Source organism: Eretmochelys imbricata, chromosome 7 (assembly GCF_965152235.1).
Source record: "Eretmochelys imbricata isolate rEreImb1 chromosome 7, rEreImb1.hap1, whole genome shotgun sequence".
Lineage (NCBI taxonomy): Eukaryota > Metazoa > Chordata > Testudines > Cheloniidae > Eretmochelys > Eretmochelys imbricata.
The window spans coordinates 96772587-96795316 of NC_135578.1; the positions used below are offsets into that span (position 1 = coordinate 96772587).

General features: G+C 38.8%; 1 protein-coding gene across 1 annotated transcript in view; it reads left to right on the forward strand.

Annotated features, from left to right (window-relative positions):
- CFAP46 (cilia and flagella associated protein 46) overlaps window positions 1-22730 on the forward strand; it is a 149352-nt gene that overhangs the window by 125540 nt on the left and 1082 nt on the right. Inside the window, exons 50-58 of the mRNA XM_077822155.1 lie at window positions 131-295; window positions 6961-7037; window positions 8538-8598; window positions 8685-8720; window positions 14560-14662; window positions 15820-15932; window positions 18345-18426; window positions 20504-20640; window positions 21296-21382. Of these exons, the coding sequence (XP_077678281.1) occupies window positions 131-295; window positions 6961-7037; window positions 8538-8598; window positions 8685-8720; window positions 14560-14662; window positions 15820-15932; window positions 18345-18426; window positions 20504-20640; window positions 21296-21382 (861 nt within the window). The remainder of the gene's footprint in view (window positions 1-130; window positions 296-6960; window positions 7038-8537; window positions 8599-8684; window positions 8721-14559; window positions 14663-15819; window positions 15933-18344; window positions 18427-20503; window positions 20641-21295; window positions 21383-22730) is intronic.

The following is a 22730-nucleotide window of genomic DNA, read 5'->3' on the forward strand; positions in this document are numbered from 1 at the left end:
AATATAATATAACATTATTTAAAAAGCATTTTGTGCAGTGGGATAAAGAAGAAACTCCATATTCTCAGGTAATTTTAATTATTAACATATTTATGAAGAATTACTAAATATCTCATTTTTGTTATATCAGGTGGACTTACGGATTTAGGTGATTGTGTGATATTACTAGCAGACAAACTACTTATGGAGTTACCTCTGGAAGCTCTAACTATCTTTCAAGAGGAGGCAATAAGTTCTGTATCCAGAGACTTTTCTCTCCAAATTCTCTACAATCGAATACATGTAGAAGAACCAGGTACAATGATGATATCATAAAATCAATTATTTATAATGTTATTCATTTATTTTACATTGAATACATTTGACTATGAGACAAAATTTCATACCCAAAAGTTTCCTAGTAATATTGGCTGGAATATCTATTGTTAAAAAACATACTATAGTTTTTCAGTATGTACAGATTTATAATATCATTACAGTGTGAGCTTTTCTTTTTCTAAAAAAAAAAAAAAAAAAAAGCCACCAAGATTGAATCCACGCTAGGAGTCTGTCACCTCTCTGTAACCTACCTTTTGACCATACAGCTGAAAAACTTATCTAAGTTCTATGTACAGCCACTTTACCTGCAGTTCCTGCATGACTGATTTTGCAACATCTTTTGCAGCAGCTGTTCATGCTCAGCATTGCCAGCCTAGTGCTAATCTCAGATGAACAAAGGCATATCAGGACTAACTGCTATGTCCTCCCATTGTGGCAGCAATTCTGTGATAGAGACAGGAATGGTGACAAATTTCAGAAGCCCGAACTTACATCCCCCTGTTTGAAATGTGGGATGTGATCCTGGACTAGGCTTAGCAGACTAGTGACAGGAACAGCCAGAGTGGCTGCCACAATGCAGAAATTTAGCTTCGCCCAAACTTCACAGTGTGACTGCAGGGTAGCAATGCAGATGGTCAAACTTGTGGTGGAGAAGTGCACAATTAGAAGATTGGAGGGTGGATTACAACACCTTGCTGCCCTCGATATTCTGTCGTCTAACTGCTGCATCGATCATATACGAAAGAAAAAAAAAGTGTCAGTACAATATCTGCTTCCAAGGCCTCTAATTTAAAATATCCTGGACTTCCTTAAAGCACTTGTAAAGTTTGTTAGACTTTAAATTTTGAAAGACCTCTTCTTAGATTACACAAGTGGTTCTTAGAGCCATAACATTTGTAGTGGCTGTCAGAACAGAGAACAGAACAAAGAAGCTAAATTGAAAAATTCAGATTAAGGAAAGCGATTTAGGGTTTTGTCTATGCAGTGAGTTAGTACACAGCAAGCCGGGGTGTGAATGTATAGGACACTAGCTTGCCACGTAGTAACTTGCCAGGGGGACCCTACTGTCATGCACTAAAAGGTCTGTGTCAAAGAACACTTTGGAACTTTAGTGTGTAATAGCAGGGTCCATGAAGCCAGTTAGTGCATGGCAAGCTTTTTTGCTGTAGATTCACACTCTGTCTTGCAACACACTAACTTGCTGTACAGACAAGCCCTAACATAAAACCGTATGTGACTAAGTTTTAAGACATGTTACCTCACAACTGCTGAACCATTTTCCTTTGTATTTAGCTGAGATTACACTGTGAGCTACATATTTCTTTTGATCCACTGAGCTATTGTTGCAAAATCTATGATCAGAAAATATGGGAGAATTGTGTGAAAAGGATGGCTTGTATTACATGCCCAGAGAACTCAAACCCAGTTGAGAGGGCTGTTCTGATTTCTAAGGGTACTCACTGAATCAGATCATCTCCTGATTGATTTGCATATTCCTCTGTGCAACCAGCATTCATAGAATCATAGAAACATAGGACTGGAAGGGGCCTCCAGAAGTCATCAAGTCCAATCTCCTGCTCTGTGGCAGGACCAAGTATATCTAGACCATCTGTTACCGGTGTTTGTCCAACCCATTTTTAAAAACCTCCAATGATGAGGATTCCACAGCCTTCCTTGGAAACTTATTCCAGAGCTTCACTACACTTATAGTTAGAAAGTTATTCTACTAACTAACCTAAATCTCCATTGTTGCAAATTAAGCCTATTACTTCTTGTCCTACCTTCTGTGGACATGGAAAACAATTGATCACCATGCTTTTTATAATAGCCCTTAACATATTTGAAGACTGTTTTCAGGTCACCCTCAGTCATCTTTTCTCAAGGCTGTCACCACCGCATCATGGGGATCCAGACCTAATAGTCAGAGCCAGAGTCTGCAGTCACAAGACAGGAGTCAGCTGGGTCAGGATTCCAGGAGATCAGAAGTAGGAGACAAACTGGAGATCATAACTACCAGTCAGAAACCAGAGTCAGGCTGGGTCAGGATACCAAGGGGTCGGAGGCAGGAAACAAATTGGAGGTCCTGAACCACAAGTCAGATGCCAGGAGTCAAGCTAGGTCAGGATACCAGGAAATCAAGGAGCAGAAGGCACACAGTACAGAGCAGGGTGGAGCCTAGTTGATCAGAAACTTTCCTGTTCCTGCCACTGGCTTAAGTAGGGCCAGAGACGCAATCACCTGCTCTGGGGCTCTGCCAGTCTGACCTCAGAGGCAGAGCATCACCCTGGGGCTGGGCTTCATAGGTATGCCATTTTTAGGAAACTGTTAGGTGGAGGGTTGGAATATGGTTTCTCCCATGGACCCTGAGGACATAGGTTTGAGACCCCTGAGTAATGACAAATACTAAACATGCCCCATTTTTCAACCTTTCCTCATAGGTCAGGTTTTCTAAACATTTTATCATTTTTGTTGCTGTCCTCTGGACTCTCTCCAATTTGTCCACATCTTTCCTAAAGTATTGCACCTGGAACTGGAAACAGTTCTCCAATATACGACTCACCAATGTCGACCACAGCATTGTTACATCCCATGTTGTTACATAAAACATTCTTGTTAATACACCCCAGAATGAAATTAGCCTTTTTCATAACTACATCACATTGTTGACTCATATTCAATTTGTGATCCACTATAATGCCTAGTTCCTTTTCAACAGTACTAGCCAGTTATTCTCCATTTTGTATTTGTGCATTTGCTTTTTCCTTCCTAAATTGACATACAGTAGAACTTCAGAGTTACGGATACTTCGGGAATGGAGGTTGACACACCAGGCCAGGCTTCAGCAGCAGCTGAGCTCCCTCCTCAGCTTTGACAGGCAGCTTCTTTCCCTGGGTCGGACTGCAAGCTTGTCACCCTCCCAGCAGGATGGGGGGTGTGTGTGAGAGAGAGTCCCATTCCTTGCAGCGCAGGGTGGGAGGTGTGTAAGCAGTTCTGCTGGCTCTGGTTTCCTTGGGCTGGCAGCCCCAGCATCTTCACCTCTTACTGTAGCTGTAAGTGGGGGTGGGGACAGGCAGCCCAGATGTGCCTACCTTTAAGATGCAATGCAGGCACGTTTCAGTATTTGCTTTTTTTTTTCTCTCTCTTTTCTCTCTGCTGCTGCCTGATTGGTTACTTCCAGTTTCACATGATGTCCAGTTGACCAGTCAGTCCGTAACTCTGGTGTTCGTATCTTTGTGGTGCTACTGTACTTTGCACTTGTCTTTATTGAATTTCATCTTGTTGAATTCAGACCAATTCTCCAATTTGTCAGGGTCATTTTGAATCCCAGTCCTGTCCTCCAGCATGCTTGCAGTCCCTCCCAGCTTGGTGTTTATAAGGATACCCTCCACTCCTTTATCCAAGTCATTAAAGAAAATATCGAGTAATATTGGACCCAAGACTGACTCCTTCAGGGCTCCACTAGATATCCCCACTCAGTTTGAAAACAAACTATTGAGTATGGTCTTTCAACCAGTTGTGCGCCCACCTTATAATAATTTTATTTAGATCACATTATTCTGGATTGCTTATGAGAGTGTCCGTGGGACTCTGTCAAAAGCCTCACTGAAATCAAGATGTATCATATCTACAGCTTCCCTCCCCCCCATCCATTAGGCCAGTAGCCCTGTCAAAGGAGGAATTTAGGTTGGCTTCGCAAGATTTATTCTTGACAAATACATGCTGTCTATTCCTTATAACCCTATTAATTCTAGGTGCTTACAAACTGATCGTTGAATAATTTGTTCCAGTATTTTTCTAGGTATCAAAGAGCTAAACCTTGCCATATGGTGCTGGTTGGCTGGTATCTGATTATTTGTTAGAGTATGACCTTAAGCACAGGGCCTTGTGAATCTCTGTGCTGCTGTAGGCAGCTATTGAAAGTGGGGCTTAGAAGGGCTGCAGAAGACTCTGTCCCAGCAACACACAATGGAGGTTATAGGAAGGAGCAAAAAGCAGGGGTTGCAAGAGATACTGGAAGAGAAATCTACAGGAGATGCTGAGGGTAAGGTCAAGAACTGGGTTACTGGGATGTGGCAGGGAGCACAATTGGCTTAATCCTATTCTCATTAAAGCCCATGAGAAAATGCATGGCAGGAGTGGACTACAACTAAGTACCTTGAGATATTTGTATGAAAAGCACTTATCAGTGTAAGATATTATTTATAAAACATAGACCTTGTTTCGACAACATCTCATATTCTGTTACCCAAATATAGTTCTGTGTGTTGCAAAAATCAATCTTCACAACATGCTCTGAAAACAATTACTTCTTTGTCAGTATGAAATATTAGTGAATAAGAAGAATCATAAGCCTTTGCAGATTAGTAAATAAAAGATCTATTGTCCTATAAATATTTACATTTAATAATTGGGCCACACCATTTGCAATGCATACATTCAATTTCATCCTTTTCTCTTGGTTTGTTTGTTTGGGTTTTTTTTAACTTTCAAATACTTCCTTGCATTCTGAAACTTATTCTGATACAGATTTTTGTTTTCTTCACATTTTAGTATATCAAATCTGTAAAACCTTATCTGCTAACAGCTTGAAATGTGTATGTGGTGGGTGTGAGATTCATTAGTACGTTCAGATACATATGCACTTCAGAACATGCGTGCGTGCCTGTTTGTTTATTCTGTAATTTATAGACGAATACGTAGCCTTACTTCAACAGGCATCTTTGCACGTATACACAGATTAATGTATTATCGTAATATATATATCTCATGCAATGTACTGTATTTTCCTCATAAAACAAGTTATTTTTATATATTTGAATGATACAAAAGTAGAATGAAAATTGGAAAAAAACAAATAACACTTTTTGGAAAACCCGGAATTTTCGGTAAAAATCGGTTGAAACTGAAAACAAAGGGGCTTAAGTATGCGTAAGGTCAGGAAACCTAGCTCCAAACCAAGAAAGCAGAATTTATTCTATATAAGTTCTAATACGTACCATGATTGTTACTGTAGTATCCATGTCTTCCACTAGTGCATTAAGTAATGTGATTGACATCTGTCACATTTGTTCTCTTATCCTCTCCCCGGGGTAGAAGTGTTTTGTTTTTTCAAATGTTTGTATAATACACAGATACACAAACACATTGCCATATATTTGTTAGAAAGGCAGTTTTAGAAAATGTCTTTTTTTTTAATTTCTGTTTTTAAATTTTCATAAGTGACTGGAGGTCACTGCCCTGCTGCTTCTGATGGTGCTGGCAACATGTAGGGGGCCAGCTAGAGCTGGTGCCCGCTGCTGCTGTGTTCCACTGGTGGGAGGGAGGAGAGAGTCACATCCCCAAACACACACTCCAGAGTCCATGGAAAGCCATTTTCATGGGTGTTGAAGGAATGAGGGTGTGTAGCCTGAAGGAAAGGTCTTGGTTTATGCAATTATGGAAGCAGCCACTGAGAGTGAGGAAAGAGGAGTAAAAAGCAACTAGTGAGTAATAAGGGGCACCTCAAATTATCCCCATGCTGCAGTGTGCTCCATCAATACCTGACTGCTATACAGCCACTTGGGACAATAGCCAATTATTAATAATTTAGAGCAGACTCAGGTAGTTGTTGCAGAGTGCACTGAGAAATGAAAGCTCTTTTCTCCTGATCCTTCAAAACCACTTAAATAAAAAATGCAATGCCTCTTACAAATACAGGCAGTCCTTGTTTTGTTGTTCTTCACTTTAGTTCTTTCACAAAGACTCCAGTTCTTTTTAAAAGGTTGTAGTTACTCCGGGGATAGGTACTAGCGCTTGGTCCTATAATAAGCCTAGACAGTGCTTCTACAATTCTTCCCCAGCCTGCCACTCCTAAATCTGCAGTACAATAATCAATGAATATGTGTATTTTTTCTTGGAACTTTTGTATGCCTAGGTGACCACCTTTCTCACTTCTTTTCCCATTTGGCAAACGTCAGCCTTGGACAAGTGGTTAGTACAGATAGTTATGCATTGTTATTCGCTGGAATGAAATTGTTTCCTGTTTTTAATCTATTCTCTCAGAATAGACCTTCAGAAACAACAAGTAATCTTTCAGGAAATGTTTCTTCTTCTAAATGTCTTCTGCAGCCCCGTGTCTCCCACACTTTGTTACCTATGAACTAATCCCCTCCTGTCTACAGTTTCTGGAGGCAGTTCAAAGCTGTAGCAGAGTCTGTGCTAGCCAACACCACTTTCTCCAGGCTACTGCCAGATCATCTGTCCCTGTGGCAATGGTCAGTAGCAGTTCTCTTTGCTCTCAACCTTTCCCTTGCCTTTTTCTTCTTAGTCTTTTAGGCAGTAGCAAGCATCCTCTAATTGTCAGAGCCTACTTGACTAGAGCTCAGGCATCTTCAGCGGTCTTCCTGGCACACATCCCTATCCAGGACATTTGTAGAGCCTCAACGTGGTCCTCTGTCCACACATTCACAGCTCATTATGCTATCCCTCTGCAGGCCAGGGACGACGCTGGGTTCAGCAGTCCCTATTCAGATACAAAACATTCCACATATTGTCTATCTTTTAAAATCATTACTTTTTTTTTTTTCAGTGAAGGAGCATTTGCACAGCAGTTTAGCAAATACCACCTATATTTTAAAGTTTTTATTCTTTGAACTTTCACAGAGAATGAAGTAAAAAAAGACCCTAAAAGTACAAAGGAGCCAAAACCAAAAGTGGATCAGAAAAAGAACGTCAAAATGGTAAGCAAGAGAAATTCATACTGCTTTACATAAAAGTGTAGCGAGACATTCGTCCCTATGTTAGGACCATAATTGCAAACTATCTCACAAACATATTTCAGCCTTTTTTTTTTTAATTTATTTCCTTACATTTTTCCTAAGACACATGAGTTAAGAAAAGCAATAGGGTAATTTGTTGTTCTTATCAGGGTCTTAGTTACACACACTGTAAGTGTGAGATGGAGTGAAAACCACAGAAGTTGTTAGAATCTTTTTTATTAATCTTTGCCAGTAACTGCTGAGCTAGTTCTTCTTTGAGTGCTGGTGCCTATGTGTTTTCCACACCTGAGTATGCATGAGTGCCATGTGCCCAAGTCCAGAAATTCTAACACGCAGTGTCCATTGGCCCACTTGTGTTCCCGACTAAGGGCATAAAAGGCAGCGCAGGCTGACACCTCTCCAGTTCCATCTTACTGCCGCATGGCCTGAGTCAGAATCTCTGTGTCCACAGAATTCTGCAGCTTTTTCTCTTGATAGAACCTGTAAATAAATATTTAATAGTTTCTATGTTTCATAACTTTTATATTAATCTAGTTAGAGTTTTATAGTATTGTTATTACAGCTTGTTTTTCCCTGTATTGGGGACTCCCTCCCCGTCACCTGGAACTATGCCCAGAGTCCCAGAGTTCAAGAATTGCGTCTCCTGCCCTTGTTCCTTCTCCACGAGTGACAGTCATCAATGCTGCCTCTACTGCTGGGGTGAGACATGTGTCTCTGGAAAGTGCAGACATTATGAGCTAGTTCAGGCCTCAGCTGAAGATGCAGCCGTGGGAACTGCAGTACTGCAAGCATCTTTGCTTCCAGCTTCTCACTCCCCTCCAGTCTAAGCATGGCTTGTCAATCCACCCACATGAGGAAGAAATGAAGGTTACTTACCTGTAACAGGAAGTTTTTTGAGATTTGTGATCCCTATCTGTATTACACAAATCTCACTCTTCGTCTCCTCTGCTTCAAATCCTGTTGGATGTGCAATCAGAAGAGGAACTGGAGAGGTGTTGGCCCACACTGCCTCTTATGCCATCCATTGGGTATGGAGAGATCTACTGCACATTTGTAGGCCAATGGACACTGCTGCTTAGAATTTCTCGACTCAGGCTCATGGTACATATGCATACCCACATGTGAAATACAGACAGGGACCACACATCTTGAAGAACATCTAGTTACAGGTAACTAACCTCCATTTCCTTTAAATTCATATTCTGTGTATGAGCAAAGTATCCAGCATTAGATCAAAGTAAGCAGCTTCAAACAGACTTGAACTGCTTCTCCCCAACAAAATGTGCTTATGTTTTTGGTTTCAGTTGGCACTGGCATATTGTACCGCTTTTGGTCTAAGCCCCCAGACTTCAGCAAAGCATTTTAGTGTAGCTCATTTTGTCGGACACAATGTTGTGCAATATTGATATAACTACTGAATATTTTTGCATGGCAAAATATTTGTTTGTTATTTAATTGTAGGTACCCATTAACCGTATTCTACCGCCTAACTGCCTGTCTGTTGATACACACAATTTTAAATGTATCCTTTCAAAAGGAACTATTAACCAGAATGTATCGGTTCAGATGATAGATTTCATTGTTTACACCTCCTTAGCTATAGGTCAGATGTTGTGGATCCATATAATGAAGCAAAAGAAGCAGGTAATATATTTAGAAAATATTTTCTCCACAACCTAAAGGTTTTGTGAGTTTGGAACATTTTTATAGTAAGTGATGAACTTAAGACAAGGTAATTGACATAACAGGTCATCCTCATAATGTTGCTTATGTTTTAATTATTTTTCTAATTATATAAAAATAAAAACCTGTTTCAGATTCAGTCAAATTAGGCTGCATTCTTCCTTCTTCATATAACTAATAAAATATGGAACCAACATCTCCCAGAAAATAATTATTGAAATAAACTTTCTCATTATATTTTCCCCACAAAATGTATAGCTCTTTAACAAGAATTTGTTTTGCTATTTTTGGATTAAATTGGTAAACTTAAGGCCTTGGCGCTACTTAAGCATGCATTGGAGTTTCATGAGGAGCCACAGGAATGAGTGCTCTGTGATTTTCCTATGTGTTGCAGAAGAGATCTCCATGCAGGCCCTGCATAGGCTAGAACAGACTAAGGCTCTCGAGCTGCAACTGACCCTTGAATGTGTCTCCTGCAGCTCTTTCTAGCACATGATATTAAAACACTGTGTGATTTAATTATTAACTAATCTAAGTTATTAACCAATCAGGATGCTTTTACTATGTTATTAAGCAATTGTAGAATACTTGGTCAGGCATTTTGCTGGGAGAATAATATATATATTATATAAAAATAGTAAATGAAACAATGAATTCACACTACTGTGGCTCTTTTGGGTAATGTTGGGTAATGTTGATCACTAATTTGGCTCCTGAACCACTGAAGTCTGAGTATCACTGGGCTAGAGCAAAGGGTAGTGGTGGGAGTGGGGTAGAGGAGAGGTAGAGTGATCTATATTGGGAGCCAGTCATACTTCGATAACATGCAACTGATACAGAGGAGCTCTAGCTGCTACTCCAGTTCATAAGCTGCAGTGGAGGTCTGTGCTGCAACTCCATACCCTCGCATCAGGTTGTGAGGGTAAATTTCAGCTCCCAAACCCACTGTCCCTTGGCATTTCACCTGCACAGAGCCTGATCACTCTGACTTCATGTTGGTGATGAGAATTTCACCCCAGGGTAATAAGCTGGACTTTTTTCTTTTTTAAATAATTAATGTAAAACTGGTTTCAGAGTAACAGCCGTGTTAGTCTGTATTCGCAAAAAGAAATGGAGTACTTGTGGCACCTTAGAGACTAACCAATTTATTTGAGCATGAGCTTTCGTGAGCTACAGCTCACTTCATCAGATGCATACTGTGGAAACTGCAGCAGACTTTATATATACACAGAGAATATGAAACAATACCTCCTCCCACCCCACTGTCCTGCTGGTAATAGCTTATCTAAAGTAATTGTCAGGTTAGGCCATTTCCAGCACAAATCCAGGTTTTCTCACCCTCCACCCCCCCACACAAATTCACTCTCCTGCTGGTGATAGCCCATCCAAAGTGACAACTCTTTACACAATGTGCATGATAATGAAGTTAGGCCATTTCCTGCACAAATCCAGGTTCTCTCACTCCCTCACCCCCCTCCAAAAACCCACCCCCATACACACACAGACTCACTCTCCTGCTGGTAATAGCTTGTCCAAACTGACCACTCTCCAAGTTTAAATCCAAGTTAAACCAGAACATCTCGGGGGGGGGGGTAGGAAAAAACAAGAGGAAATAGGCTACCTTGCATAATGACTTAGCCACTCCCAGTCTCTATTTAAGCCTAAATTAATAGTATCCAATTTGCAAATGAATTCCAATTCAGCAGTTTCTCGCTGGAGTCTGGATTTGAAGTTTTTTTGTTTTAAGATAGCGACCTTCATGTCTGTGATTGCGTGACCAGAGAGATTGAAGTGTTCTCCGACTGGTTTATGAATGTTATAATTCTTGACATCTGATTTGTGTCCATTTATTCTTTTACGTAGAGACTGTCCAGTTTGACCAATGTACATGGCAGAGGGGCATTGCTGGCACATGATGGCATAAATCACATTGGTGGATGTGCAGGTGAACGAGCCTCTGATAGTGTGGCTGATGTTATTAGGCCCTGTGATGGTGTCCCCTGAATAGATATGTGGGCACAATTGGCAACGGGCTTTGTTGCAAGGATAAGTTCCTGGGTTAGTGGTTCTGTTGTGTGGTATGTGGTTGTTGGTGAGTATTTGCTTCAGGTTGCGGGGCTGTCTGTAGGCAAGGACTGGCCTGTCTCCCAAGATTTGTGAGAGTGTTGGGTCATCCTTTAGGATAGGTTGTAGATCCTTAATAATGCGTTGGAGGGGTTTTAGTTGGGGGCTGAAGGTGACGGCTAGTGGCGTTCTGTTATTTTCTTTGTTAGGCCTGTCCTGTAGTAGGTAACTTCTGGGAACTCTTCTGGCTCTATCAATCTGTTTCTTTACTTCCGCAGGTGGGTACTGTAGTTGTAAGAAAGCTTGACAGAGATCTTGTAGGTGTTTGTCTCTGTCTGAGGGGTTGGAGCAAATGCGGTTTTATCGCAGAGCTTGGCTGTAGACGATGGATCGTGTGGTGTGGTCAGGGTGAAAGCTGGAGGCATGCAGGTAGGAATAGCGGTCAGTAGGTTTCCGGTATAGGGTGGTGTTTATGTGACCATTGTTTATTAGCACTGTAGTGTCCAGGAAGTGGATCTCTTGTGTGGACTGGACCAGGCTGAGGTTGATGGTGGGATGGAAATTGTTGAAATCATGGTGGAATTCCTCAAGGGCTTCTTTTCCATGGGTCCAGATGATGAAGATGTCATCAATATAGCGCAAGTAGAGTAGGGGCTTTAGGGGACAAGAGCTGAGGAAGCGTTGTTCTAAATCAGCCATAAAAATGTTGGCATACTGTGGGGCCATGCGGGTACCCATAGCAGTGCCGCTGATCTGAAGGTATACATTGTCCCCAAATGTGAAATAGTTATGGGTAAGGACAAAGTCACAAAGTTCAGCCACCAGGTTAGCCGTGACATTATCGGGGATAGTGTTCCTGACGGCTTGTAGTCCATCTTTGTGTGGAATGTTGGTGTAGAGGGCTTCTACATCCATAGTGGCCAGGATGGTGTTATCAGGAAGATCACCGATGGATTGAAGTTTCCTCAGGAAGTCAGTGGTGTCTCGAAGGTAGCTGGGAGTGCTGGTAGCGTAGGGCCTGAGGAGGGAGTCTACATAGCCAGACAATCCTGCTGTCAGGGTGCCAATGCCTGAAATGATGGGGCGCCCAGGAGTTCCAGGTTTATGGATCTTGGGTAGTAGATAGAATATCCCAGGTCGGGGTTCCAGGGGTGTGTCTGTGCGGATTTGATCTTGTGCTTTTTCAGGAAGTTTCTTGAGCATATGCTGTAGTTGCTTTTGGTAACTCTCAGTGGGATCATAGGGTAATGGCTTGTAGAAACTCGTGTTGGAGAGCTGCCGAGCAGCCTCTTGTTCATATTCCGACCTATTCATGCAAATCAGATGTCAAGAATTATAACATTCATAAACCAGTCGGAGAACACTTCAATCTCTCTGGTCACGCAATCACAGACATGAAGGTCGCTATCTTAAAACAAAAAAACTTCAAATCCAGACTCCAGCGAGAAACTGCTGAATTGGAATTCATTTGCAAATTGGATACTATTAATTTAGGCTTAAATAGAGACTGGGAGTGGCTAAGTCATTATGCAAGGTAGCCTATTTCCTCTTGTTTTTTCCTACCCCCCACCCCCGAGATGTTCTGGTTTAACTTGGATTTAAACTTGGAGAGTGGTCAGTTTGGATGAGCTATTACCAGCAGGAGAGTGAGTCTGTGTGTGTATGGGGGTGGGTTTTTGGAGGGGGGTGAGGGAGTGAGAGAACCTGGATTTGTGCAGGAAATGGCCTAACTTCATTATCATGCACATTGTGTAAAGAGTTGTCACTTTGGATGGGCTATCACCAGCAGGAGAGTGAATTTGTGTGGGGGGGTGGAGGGTGAGAAAACCTGGATTTGTGCTGGAAATGGCCTAACCTGAAGATTACTTTAGATAAGCTATTACCAGCAGGACAGTGGGGTGGGAGGAGGTATTGTTTCATATTCTCTGTGTATATATAAAGTCTGCTGCAGTTTCCACAGTATGCATCTGATGAAGTGAGCTGTAGCTCACGAAAGCTCATGCTCAAATAAATTGGTTAGTCTCTAAGGTGCCACAAGTACTCCATTTCTTAATGTAAAACTGAAATTCTTACAATATTTAGTATGTAGCCCTTTTCCTCGCTTAACAATTGGTGTTAATAGTTTCGTGTTTTCTAAATTTATAGAAAAGCAGCGTTTCATAAGTATCAAATGGTTATCTACAAGTGACAGCAAAGAGTGAATCAGCACATTTCTAAAAATCGGTGTTTATTCTGCGTTCTTTGAAATGTAATCATACATAAAATCTTCTGTGACCCTGAGTATCCATTCAAAGTACCTGAAATGTTTGGTATAATAATGTAACTCTATCACTTAAATCCAGCCTGGAGGTTTGACACTTAAAACCTGTGTAAAGAAATAGAAGACAAAAAAAAATCAAATTGTTTGGTTTCAAACTTACATAAACGCTTGGGAGTAAGATTTGCAAAAGCACTTAGACCTCCCAAATAACCTCCTAGAAATGTGATACCAGTTTGCTGTACATTTGGAAATTTCATATTTGTGATTTAGTGAATCATTTTTTGTGAATCATTTAAAATTGAAAATAACGTTTTCTAGTTAAAGTTTGAAAAACAAAATTCTATGCATTCTATTGATAAATAAAAGCCATTATGCTAGAATTCTGTGTATATTTTATCACTTTTAACAAGAGTTATATTTAGAAGTCCTCTAGCCAAAGATTATAAATAAAACTCATGTAGTGATTAAAGCCTTGAAGTGGCATGTTATCTTGTGATTCTTTATAAGAGGTCAAGGATACAACAATAATCAAGAATGTCAATGTAAGGTCATTTAAAAATGGCCACTTCTTTCTTGTGGAGTGTATTTACCAAGGCTACATGTATCAGTTACTGTGTTTGTACAGTATGACACAAAATATTTTCATAACTACCAATGTCACCTATTTTCCCACTGAAGACAATAATTTAATTTAATTTTTATTCAAATTTATTAGCAAAAGCTAATTTATTCAGCATGCTCAAAATATACTTAACTTTGGAATTTGAACCAGATAAAGTTATAAAAAAATAATCTTTAACAAAGGGGAAAATATTGCTCCAGCCTTAGCATATAACAATTGTTATGACTTTGGGACACGTTGCTCTACCTAATTTCTCTTTGATAGCAGAGCAGAAATAACTGATTCTGAAGTTTTGGAGGAGCTGCACGTAGGAAATTATAGCTACATGTGCATAGAAAATATAATCAATATGGAAAAGACTAATTAAACTGTAACTAAAACTGAAGGGTTGTTTGGTTTTGAGTTTAGTCTTATGAAATGTGTTAGACTGAGAGCTCTGGAAATTGAATTCCATTTTGTATATAGGTGCTATATAATTCCTATCACCAGAGTATCTGAGCCCCTAAAGCAGGAATATTATGAGCAGTGCAATGTTATGTTAACTCTTGACACAGAAGAACCATCTTTAGAGCTCATTTTTATACCTATTCCTTGACTTCTCTCCTAGGTTATCTTTGTATCCCTCTCAGTCATAAAATGTGCCATCACACTTGGCACTAGCTGGCACCTTTAGCTTTAGTCAGGATTAAGACCTACAATTGACAGGGCATATCGACTGGACTTTTCTCATGAAAAACTTTAGACTGAAGGATGATAGAAATAAAAAAATTGTATTGCCAGCCTCTGCGTGTTAGAAATTTAGGCTGCATTGCATACTCTATATTACGTTAAATGATTAAATTCTTATGTTACAGAAGCAGTAAGTCCTTCCCAAAAAATAAAGGAAATCCTAGAAAAATATCATGACCAATTTACACCACACTGGGAAGGAGTTATTGGTAGCATGCATGTTCCAAGGTTTGTTATGGCTCTTCTATATTTCTCTCTTTTTCAAAGAGGTATTTCCCAGAGGCCCCAGTCATGACTAGGACGCCATTGTGCTAGGTGCTGTGCAAATGCATAGGAAGACATCGCCCCTACCCTAAGCATAGCTACAGATTTATAGATGGAAGAATTTAAAGAAAGAATCCAGAAGACACACCTGTAATACATTTTGCCATATTGATCACAAGCAAGGTTATAGTATGTACAGGGGTATTCTATTGTTAGCAAAATGGCACTGTCCTTCTTGATTGTAATAAAATTACCATAAATGGAACTTGGGAAAAAACCTTCTTATCTAAAATAATGGAAAGCTGGAGAAGACATATACAAGGAGTTTGAGAGAAAGTTATAAAGTATATACATAGACAAATTTATAACATTGGCATTCTAGCAATATCACTCTGACAAAATAACAGGAGATTACAAGTTCAGGTAGTTCAGATCACCACCCGTCCATCTTACAAGTACTTTCATCTTCACTGAATTAATAAATCAACAATTTTGGAACCAAATATTTGAAAACTATATCATTTTCACACTAACTATAGGATTGTAATATTGTAGCACAGACTTCTGAAATAAAATAGTGCAGATTCATCCTGTAGTTTACAATTTCAAGAAGACCTGATGATGGAATTAATATTGTTTCATATAGGTGGTTCACTTAGCTTCATTTATAATTACTTCAATTTTAGGATCATCTCTTTCCACACCCCAATTCCTTAGCTCCCTAATGAGTGTATCTCTGCTAGTCCTTGAGCATTCCCTTTGAACATTAAAATAAATACTGTATCTCAAAGAATTGGGGATTGCACAGTATATACTCCCTTGTTCCTCTGTAGAATAGTCCCTTAAATCTCAAAAGCGCAGTCCATGTCTTATTTACTGTGGGGTGTTGTATTACTATGGTAAAGTATACAATTTAGCTAAGTAAATTATTGTGTAATAGTTCACACACACTGCTGTTCAAATTCTGAACCATAACTGAAGTCTTCTCTCTCTTTTGTCTTTTTACTTTTCAAACAATTGTTTGTTGAGTAATTGACATTGAAATATTTTGTATAGATGTATCCAGAAAAATATTACTGTAAAACAACTGTCTGGTCTAAATAGCTTACCTTTCTTTGCAGTCAAGCTGAGTGGGAGCAGCTTCTGAATAACTGCAGTGCGTTTCTGTTCTATGGAATGGAAAGATTCTTGTCTCATATTTTACTTAACAGATTCATTGCTATGAACATCCCAGGTGAGATAAGGAAGCTGAAAAAACTATATATTTTGTTCTCTTACCTTGCAAAGTGTCATAAAATTCTATTCCATGCCAAATAATTATGAGAATATTAGGCTTATGCAATGAAAGGTACAGTTTAACACAGAGCTAAGGGACCATGTTCTTCATTCAAGAAGTTCTTCATTCAACATGTGGAACAAATAGCCATTTAAATTCCTGTTGTTTGCTATCTGTTAGAATAGTCTTAGAATTTAAGCAGTGAGAATTTAACACTGCTTTTGGGACGGAGGGGTTACTGTCAGACTTGCTTGCTGTTTTTATTGTTGGACATATTTTTCTTCTTCCTGAAATTTAGTTTCTTCCCATTGGGTCCAAATTTCTCAAAAAGCCACATATTATAAGGTTAGGAGTAAAATTTTCAAAAATTGCCTCAGATTTTGGGAGTCCAAGATCTGATTCTCAGAGTTTCTGAGCGCTGACAGCTCCGAGTTGAGTTGAGTTAGAGTTGGAGATGGTATCTATAAATTACATTTTACATGTTTTGAGTTGAGCACTGAACATTAGAGTTCACTTTTGAAAACATGGGCCTAAATGATATGTCTCTGGTAGTCTTGTTTTATAGTCCCCTGAAAAAGCAGGGAAATGCCTTTCCTATGTCTAGAATGATGGTGCTTCTTGAATGCTGAATCAAATTTCAAGTGCTAGGAAAAGTCTAGTCCCCCTATTTTATCAACAGGAAATTCTAAACATGTTGATAAAGACACCACCGGAACAGAAAATATGTGAGACAGATGTTGTGTGATTTCCAGCACTTCTCCATGGACAGAGACCATAGTGCAGGGAAAACACAGAGGCTAGTGATACAATATCTTATATTTTCTCAGAAAGCTTTGGTAGATTTGTCAGTTACTCAGATGCATTTTTACCAATGTGGTGATGGCTTTCATCCTCACTGGAAAAGAAAACAAGTCTGTTTCCTGTGTCTGTTAAATTTCTCTGAGCCTGTTGAAAGACCAAAGTCTTCTATTTTCAGAAGCACCCAAGTGTCTTAGAAGCCAAAGTCCCATTTTCAAAAATGACTTTAAGCACTTAGTAGCGTAGGTGTTAATGTTCTTTTCATGTGGCTACCGCTTCTATTCCTTTAAAATATAGTTATTCCTATTAGAAGCTGCACAGTATACCTTTTACAGGGAATTAATCCTGACAGATCCATTAGGGGCATATTTAAGGATTTGAGGCCAGATTTTTCAAGGTATTTAGGCACCTAAAGAGGCAGTTAGGCACCTACTGGGATTTTTAAAGGACTTAGGCATGAAACACCCATTAATTTCAAGTGTCTTTACAAATCTGGCCTCAAGCCCTTAAATATCCACTGTACACAGTATATCTGTCGGCGTAGCTGCACAATCTTTCCACTTTCTGGTCATCTACCCAACTTTCCACAGGTTGACAGCCCATGAGGTCATTTAATGTTACCTGTAGGCTGAATTGGGTACAGAGCTAATTTTCATGGAAGCTAATAAGTATTAATTCTTATGACCCTCCACTGACCTATGTCTGCAAACATGGCATTATAATTCTCTCACTAAATTTTCTGTAAGTGAAGATTGTTTCTTGCCATCCTGGCTACAATTATCCACATTTCACAGTTTTTCAAAGGACATGAATATTTATTTAGAAAGGATAAGTTAGCTATTCGAATTCCAGTAGCTTCTTGTGTTTTTCCTTAACAAATATTCAAAAACAGTACAGAAAAGGCATTGGTAGTGAATTAGTCTGCTATATATTCCTTGATTTGGTCTCACTGACCATGTAAATTAACTTAACGCATTTGGAAAAATCACATTTGATTTGCAAAATGTGATTATCTATCTGAATAGTAGAAATATTCGTAAATCTCACTTAAATTTAATTTGCTTTCAGACAGACAACTGACAAATGAAGCAGAGATCCCTGTCATTTGTTTGTAAGAATAGATAGGACCCTTCTGGATAAAAATCACATTGAACCAAATTTTGCAACCTTAAGCAGTATTTACTCATGCAAGTAAATCCTACTGAAATCAGTTCTTCTGAGCTTGAAAGGGTTGCAGAAATGAGTCCTGTAAATTTATTATTATTATTATTATTTGTTTACTATTTGTATTACCAAAACACGTAGGAGCCCTGTTCATGAACCAGGACTCAATTGTGCTGGGTGCTGTACAAACACAAAACAAAAAGACGTCGGGTAGTAGTAGAAAGTGATTATTCAAATGCTTTTCCTTAACCAATAGCTGAATATACAGTTATGGCAGAAGAAACAATAAATGTTTATATTGAAAACTGTTTATTCAATACTTTCACCAGAGCAATATCATCAGAAAGGCACATGTTATCTATATTCATTTTGTAAATGCTGTTAAAACAACTAACTTTATTTTTCCAGAATGCCAGTTGATGATACTTTTAGATCTGATGCAGTCAAATCAGAGTTTCCAACGACTGGCAAAGCTTGATACACTCAAAAGGTAGCATAAATCTTACTTTATCCTGCAGATAGTCACAGTGCCACATTTTTTGTCTTTAAAAGCAAATTTAAAATTGTCTCCTCTGCTTCTGAAAGTGGGGTGGACTCAGATCTGAGTCTGGAGTGGGGAGTTTGGCTGCTTTTCTTCATGATCCTACAGAAGCCTTTTTTGCAGGTGCTGCATTGTATCAGGGTTCCACAGATGAGGACAGATCAAGGTTGTGAGGAGACAAAGGCAGGGGGGCAGAAACCTTCCCCACTGTCTTCTGAATTCAGGATTTTTAAATCAATCTAGTTAAACAGATACAGCCTTTCTAGCATAGAAAGATACTTTAGAGTCCTTCTGAAGGTTTATACAATTAATACTTTGACACTAAGCCAAGTGTTTGTCTGCTAGAATAAATTGTTTTGGAATGCTAATTAACTTCCTTCCAGATGTTTACTATTGCTGATTAAAGGTGTTAACCTTGAAGACAGCTAAGTATCTGCCTTGCTTCTAAATTTAAAGAGACAAAGCTTACACATTTATTTTATATATCTAATACAAATTATTGAGAGATTAAAATACTTTCCACTTTTCTGACTTCATCTGATAAATGTCCCACTAATAGGAAATACATAGAAAAGTCCCCCTAAAAATATAAAGAGTCATCAGTGAGTATCGCCACTTCCACTGAAAGTACCTGTACACCTTGCAAATTAAAATGTGCTGGATGTAAGATATCTAATACACACGCACACAAAATAACTAAATATTTAAATCCAGTAACTAAGCCTGAATCCCCCTCTTTTACATGAAAACAATTAAGAATGGTGCCTTTATTTCTCAAAACTTTTTTCCCCCAAACACAGTCGTTCCCTAAATTAAGTCAAAAGACAATTTCTTAATGTAGGTTTTCCAACTGTGTACATTTGCAGTCTCATCCTAATAGATTATTGTATTTACCAGCCTGTTGCTGTCATCCTGCATCTCTTAAGTGGATGATTTATGGCTCTGACTGTGACAGTTCCCTGAAAGTTTAGAATAACTTCAATTAGAAGCTAAATCACATAACTTCATGTTCCCCCAAGAAATAGATAGCATCCTCCAAAGAGATTATAGAAAACCTTAACTGTTGTTTTGTACAGGGATTACCATGAAATGCACACTGACAAAAAGCCAAATTCCATTTTTAAATTACTACAATTCCAATACTGTAAAATTTCACCTAAAAAAAAAATATCTATCAAAACTCCAAATCTCCAAATGTTCAGTTGCAGCAATTTCATTTAATCCAGCTCCAGGGAGGAGAACATGTTTCCTTGTTTGTTGTTTCTGAGTCTCCAAACTTTTTCAGCACTCGCTATAACCGCTTGTTTTCACTGCTAAAGTATCTGCATTTTTTACTGTGGGTAATTAATATGTGTGACCTATGTTGAGGTAAAAATACAGTAAGACCAGGGACTCTAGTTTAACTGCAAGGGCAGCCTGAAGTGCCTTGTCTTCATTGTTGTTTTACCTTGGGGTAGCTCACACATGTTATTACCACAAGGGAAACAAAATACAACTTTTTTAGCAGTAAAAAAGTAAAACTTTTTTAGCAGCCCTATCTCCAAATATGATGAAGTGTAGACATGCATCTCATGTAAGGAGAAGTCACTTCTCTTCTTCTTTTTCCTCCTCCTGAAGGTAAACATTGCCAACAACTCAGCATGCCTGTCTGCAAAGAACTCAGCGGGATCCTAAAGCCTACTGCACAGCCCCTTATCCACAACTAATGTGCTTTGTCTGTTATTCTTTCCTTTAATTTACTCTATTATCCTTCCCTAAACAGTAACATGGCAGTGCACAGTCTGCGAGGTCAGAGTTCACACCCTGCAAATTGAAGTAGAACTTAACATAGTAGTTTATATAGCATCCCATACTTAATACAAAACATTCCAACACATTTTCACTAAGAATTAAAAATGTATGAGAAAAATGCAGTCCACCATTTACTGATATGTTTTGTATGGCGAAAGTTGAATAAAAGTCATTTTTGTTCTCTATATTCAGAATTGATTGATTCTATTATTCTTATACTATTGACTTTCTTTAGTCGTCTACATATATCTGTAGAGAGACCAACAGAGACAGCAATCCTTCTAAGCCTTACCGGTGTTCGTTCCATTATGGCCAACCAGTGGTATACACCCCTGCAAGAGAACGCAAAAAGGCTGGAAATCTTGTCTGAAAGTATGTACTTGTGGCAAATCTTACCTTAACACATTAGTCCTTAAAATTTTCTGATGCTTTATGTAGAATAGCACAATTCTTGTGCTATCCTCTCTGTAGATCGAGGGCTGAGAGAGAGGCTGTGAAGACCTGCATGCTAATGAGTAGCAGGGATTGGCTGGCTATGCGGGCTTTCTGATCCCTCCTTCTAAAAACCCTGCTCAGAGCCCTACCTGTCCCCCATTAATGGAGAGAGAAGTGGCCTTGAGCTGCCGGACACTAGCAGCAGTTTACTATTTTGAGAAAATGTTCTGTGATGCCTTCAAGGAGAACATTAACTTTGTCTTCTTGCTTTAAGAATGTAAAATGAATGTGAGTGAAGGACAAGCTGCTGGTTATAAATTAAGAGCAAGACTTTTATAGTTAAGAGCAAGGTCTTGAATCATGAGAGCCACAGAGCAATCTGTAGGTGCTGCTAGGGCACAGCAAGGGAAACTACCTGAAAGTTACTAGCACAATCAGGCAGAACTATAACTAACTCCTAGTGATCTATATCATTTTGATTTGCTCAATTTTTAAAAGCTGAGGCACTGATCTAAAAAAACCAGGGTTTGTATCTTCTTGTTTTTCAAAATTCTCATTAAAAGTTCATTAAAATGACAGTCGTTCTTTTTAGATTTGTTACAAACTGGAAAAACAACTGGGCAGACCATTCGTGTTCTTCAAAAGTATACGATTGGAGTGGAAAAATCACCAACTGGAGGTAAGAAATACACTTCTGTATAATGTACAGAAACTGGCCTCTGATATTAACAAAGTTAGATGCTTGTAGTTTAACCACTATTACAATTCTTTGTTACAATGCAAGAGAGGAAAAATGTGGCCACATCAAGTGGCTCCTGTCTTCAGTTGCACTTCTCCCTCAGTTGATTTACTGCAAAGCTAAAGGTAAGATTGGAAATAAGTATGTTTTAAACAAAGGAACATCAGGAGAATATTGTGGTTTTGAAAAAAGGCCTCCACTAACTAGGAGATAGGAATATATAATTACAACAATTTTTAAAACATTTTGCAGTTGATATGTACATCCACAGTTCATGGAGGGAGTTAGGGGAAAGAGAAGAGCTTAAAAGTCGGACCTTGTAGACCGATGCAAACACAAGATAGTCAAGGTGAACTAATATCTTAGAGTGTCTAATATGTACCAAATCATAAATTGTTTTAATCACGATATAGTCGTAATATATATAAGAAACATATTAATTCAACATATATTAAGACAAATAAGTCTTAATCTCACATTTTTGGACTATCCAGGACAATGTTGATTCTGCTTCATAATCTGGGTCCTGATAAATCGCTGCATTACTCTATTTTTATGCTGATAAAAATTCATTCTATTTAATCTAATGGTGTACATTTTATATAGCTTATTACATAATGGCATCATTTCTAGAGGTTCTGAGCACCTGCAATTGCCATAGACTGCAGCGGGAGCTGCTGGTGCCAGGAGTCTCTGAAAATCAAGCTTTAATTTATGCATATGCCATGGAGAATGGATATTTGGAAAATTTCTATAATTTAGTAAGGTACTTTTCAAGTTTAGTTTCTATGGAAAGCTTAATTAATCTTTACATTTTATGAAAACTTCTTCACTTGATTCCAGCAACTTCTGAATTTGGTTTCATTTGACATATGCAGTATGTATTTGTAATAAAGTAAACTGAACTATCTCTGCATGAAGTAAATCTATTATTATATAAAATTACTTCCATAAAAATGCAAATTCTCAGTAGGAAGTAATGAATGTGACTCACTCTTTATAGTGTTTTCTGCAGTTTCCAATCTGTATCTATCAACAATGTACTGTGTGCAGTCTTACTGCCTTGGGTGTGCTGTCATACACGAAATAGAGTCAGAGCAGATCAATACATAAGTCACACCTCCCTGGAAAATACAATATGGTTGGTGATTAAGTTGGTGGCACTCTCCCGCCTGAAGCCCCAATTCTGCAAACAGTTACTCACGTGTTTATCATTAAACACATTAGCAGTCCCGTTGTGGTCAGTGGGACTACACATAAATTTAAAATTATACATGTACATAGGTGT